Below are 3811 nucleotides of genomic sequence, written 5' to 3' on the forward strand. Positions count from 1 at the left end.
CCATCCATCCAACCATCATCCAACCAGCCATCCATCCATCCATCATCCATCCAACCAACCAACCATCATCCAACCAGCCAGCCATCCATCCAACCATCATCCAACCAGCCATCCATCCATCCAACCAACCATCATCCATCCATCCATCCATCCATCCATCCATCCATCCATCCATTCAAAATATATTTTCTCTAAAACAGTAAATGATTAATGTTATTTGAATTATTTATATTTATATACTTTAATCAGACATGAATCCTGGTTCTGAATGGATCCATTCAGACATTAKAGTCCAGCTTCCTCAGCTGAACAGGAAGATTCTCTGTTCCGATCCACCAACACAACTCAGGCCCTGCCGAGGTCCACCCACCAGGACCAGGACCTCTCGACCCGGCTCTGTGGTTTTCAGGATGAAATTACAAAGTGGAGCTCGATGGTGACTTTAGAAACTCCAACACAAACTGAAACATCAAACAGAACCCAAGCTCAGACCTCGCATCAGAACCATCAGAGTTGAAAYGAGCCACAGGAAGTTGGTCTTTACACGAATGAGCTTCTGTTTTCAGAACACAATCACAAATAAAGCTCTGACCCCAGAGTCTTCAGGTCTGCTAGGAGAAAACCTGTGAATCAACAGAACCGTGAGGCGTGAATGGAATGGATCAGGYGGTGCTGGCAGCGCTCAGGCGTCTCGGCCTGTTGAAGCTGATCAGACGAGCTGAGAGAAGCTGCTGACGGACAGGTGCACACACACTAGGTGAGATATATGAGGCTTCAGTGAACGGGTCGGGTCTGAAAACGCTCCCAGCAGCTCCTGCCTGTGCAYGTTCCTCAGCAGGAACACCCAGAACCTACTCTGACACGGTAACACAAACTTTACCTGCGGGCAGTTCTTCAAATAAATTAAATGAATATAATTTAATTTTTCTTGTTCTTACGTCTCATACTTACTGAGTTAAAGTTTTAGGATTTAAAGTCTGAGTTGAGATGATGATAATTCCTCCAGAGGAASACGAAGAAATGCTGCAGAGTTTCTGTTGAGTTCATAAATCTGAAAGTTTTCTGTAAAGAATCCAAATCACAGTTACATAAATGTCTCTGAGCAGCCGGACTTTAATCCTTTAACTTATTGGGTTTCACAAAAAACTAAAGTGGGAAAAAAAAATCTGTTTTTGATTTCTGTGAAGAATTAGAAAGAAAATCTTTTATTAGTCAGCTCTGTTTGAGTGTGACGAATAAAACCAGGCATCGTTTCTGAGTCTGAACTGAACAAAGAGGCTGTAAAAGTTGTTTTCTGAAAATGATTTTCCACCACACGAATGTTGTGGAAAACTTCACCTTCATCATCGGAAAACCAAACAAAAACTTTCCAAACTGAACTGAAGCTGTTTTTTTTTTTTTTTCTGCACAGATGTTTTCATGACTCATCAGGTTTTTCTGCCGAAGCTCGTCGCCTCCAGATTAAAAGCAGACATTCGTGTCAGGAGATCTCCTCTTTGTAACCTGAGCTGAGCTGTTTGTGTTGACGGACCTGCGGGGAATAAAAAGCTAATGTCTGCAGCTGTTTGGTTCAGGTCTGCGTGTTTCTGTGAGCTGGAGGCTCTTCTGAAGACGGGATGTTTATTTTTGTGTGAATCAACAGTTCTGACTCTTGAGATCCATTTTTCTTCAGATTGTTTTTCAGCACATACCTCACACTCTTCCTGTTTTTGTGCTAATTTCAGCTTCTTTTTCCCCGCTAATTTTCTTCTTTTTCAGCTAGCTATCTTTCTGTTCCTTTCTGATATTCTTTGGCTAAATTAAACTTTTCTGTGCTTCTTCTGTATACTAAAKTAAGCTGTTTTCCAGCCTTTAAGCTACATTTTAGCTGATTTCAGCTAACTTTAGCTTTATTCTACTAACTTCATCTTTATGCAATAATTTCAGCTTCTTACCGTGGAATTCAGCAAATAGGTGAAAATCCCTAGGAGGAGTTCGCAAAAGTTCGAAGTGAGCGAAATAGAAAATCGGCCAAAATTTGACCTTTGACCTAAAATGGCCGGCTTCCTTTTGGTTTTCGGGCATACCTCCAAGAGACTTTTTTTCTTGATTTGGAGAGATCTGCGTTTGTCTCAAATTTCAGCTCTCTAGGACTTACCAGTTCCTCTATCTCACGTTAGGTGGCGCTGTTGAGTCATTTGGCCACGCCCATTAAAAATTCCAATGGAATCAGATGATTTTCACCGGGGGACAATTTTGGGTGAAGTTGGGTGAGTTTTCGCTTATGGCAAAGCCTCCAAATTTGCGTTCAAAGAGGCAGAATAATAATAATGATTAAAGCTGTAAGCAGCGTTGGCGGGCCTCACAGCTTGAGCGCCACTTCGGCCATGTGGCGACTACGGGAGAGCTTGCATTACCCCAATTTGGCATTACTCCGCTCCAAATGGACAAATTCTCTTTCTGCTTTTTGTGCTAATTTCAGCTTTCTGTTTCTTTTTTCTGCTAATTTTAGCTATTTTCTTCTATTTCAGCTAGCATTCTGGTCATTTCTGATATTCTGCTAATTTCAACATTTTTGTGCATCTTTCTGCTTTGTGCTAATTTCTATCACTATTTTTGCTAATTTTATCTTTTTTTCCCACTAACTATCTTTTGTGATAATTTCAGCTTCTTACTGCTGAATTAAGCAAATATAGTGTTTCTGCATCGTTATGTAATATCAGCGTTTTCAGCTACTTTAGCTATTTTTAAATCGTTTCAGCATTATTTAGCTGTTTTATCACAAATTGCAACTTTTTTTGTATTTATTTCCTTGTTTTTCTGCTGATGTGAGATTTTTTTGTTCTTTTATCATCTATCAGCTAAATCCAACATGCTTCTGCTATTTTTAGCTATATTTTTGCTTTGTTCAGCCTTTTCGACACATTTTTGCTTTTTTTTCTACTATCTCGATTTTTTCCTACGTTCAGCAAAATTCAGCTGTTTAAACTCATATTAACAGTTTTGTTATTGAACATTTTTAACTTTTTCAGTAGTTTTCAGCAAAAATATTTCAGCAATAARCATTCACACTGCATTTTCACAGGAAATTCAAATTGTCTGGTTTATACAAGAGAATGAGAGGAGTGTGAAGGAGGCCAAGTGACGTAAACATAATTATCAAAGTGAGAGAAAGAAAACTTTTARGGATTTAAATCTTTGTGCTGCTTGAACACTTTTAGAAGAAAATTGAATAAAAAAAGAGACAATACGAAGAGGAGCCTGTTCTCTCTCACCGGTACGTCGATCTTGATCAGAGCGATGTCAGCCTTCTCGTCGATATCTTTGATCTTAGCATCAAACGTGGCGCCGCTCTTCAGCTCCACCTGCAGGAAATAAACAACAACAAACATCCTCATCACTGACAGAGTCCAGTTTTATGAATAAAAACACTGTTGATGATGGAACATGACTTGTTTCCATCCTGTAAAACCCTCTAACTGAGATGGGATGTCATGTTTTATATGTTTAAAAACATATTTAATGATCAGAGTTTGGACATTTATTCTACGACACGTTTCTTCTCATTAAAACAAAAAAAAAATCGTCTTTTTGTTTTAGTACCTTCACTCTGTGTTTGTTGGCGACCACGTGAGCGTTGGTAACGATCAGTCCATCCTCAGAGACAACAAACCCAGAACCACTGGCCACGGCCACCTCCCGTTTAGAAAACACCATCCTGAGCAGAAACAGGAAGTGATTAAAACCCAGAAMCTGAGGAGGAAACCTGCCTATTAMAACACACGTTCCTGTAAGATTATTTAGCTTTAAAGTGTGATTTTTTTTATCAAAC

At 39.4% G+C, this 3811-nt stretch overlaps 1 protein-coding gene across 1 annotated transcript in view; it reads right to left on the bottom strand.

The window, feature by feature from the left end:
• htra1b (HtrA serine peptidase 1b) overlaps positions 1–3811 on the bottom strand; it is a gene marked incomplete at its 5' end in the record, with an annotated part of 16985 nt that overhangs the window by 7944 nt on the left and 5230 nt on the right. Inside the window, 2 exon segments of the mRNA XM_014023362.1 lie at positions 3255–3344; positions 3583–3697. Of these exon segments, the coding sequence (XP_013878816.1) occupies positions 3255–3344; positions 3583–3697 (205 nt within the window).

This window comes from Austrofundulus limnaeus, unplaced genomic scaffold (genome assembly GCF_001266775.1).
Source record: "Austrofundulus limnaeus strain Quisiro unplaced genomic scaffold, Austrofundulus_limnaeus-1.0 Scaffold364, whole genome shotgun sequence".
Classification (NCBI taxonomy): Eukaryota; Metazoa; Chordata; class Actinopteri; order Cyprinodontiformes; family Rivulidae; genus Austrofundulus; species Austrofundulus limnaeus.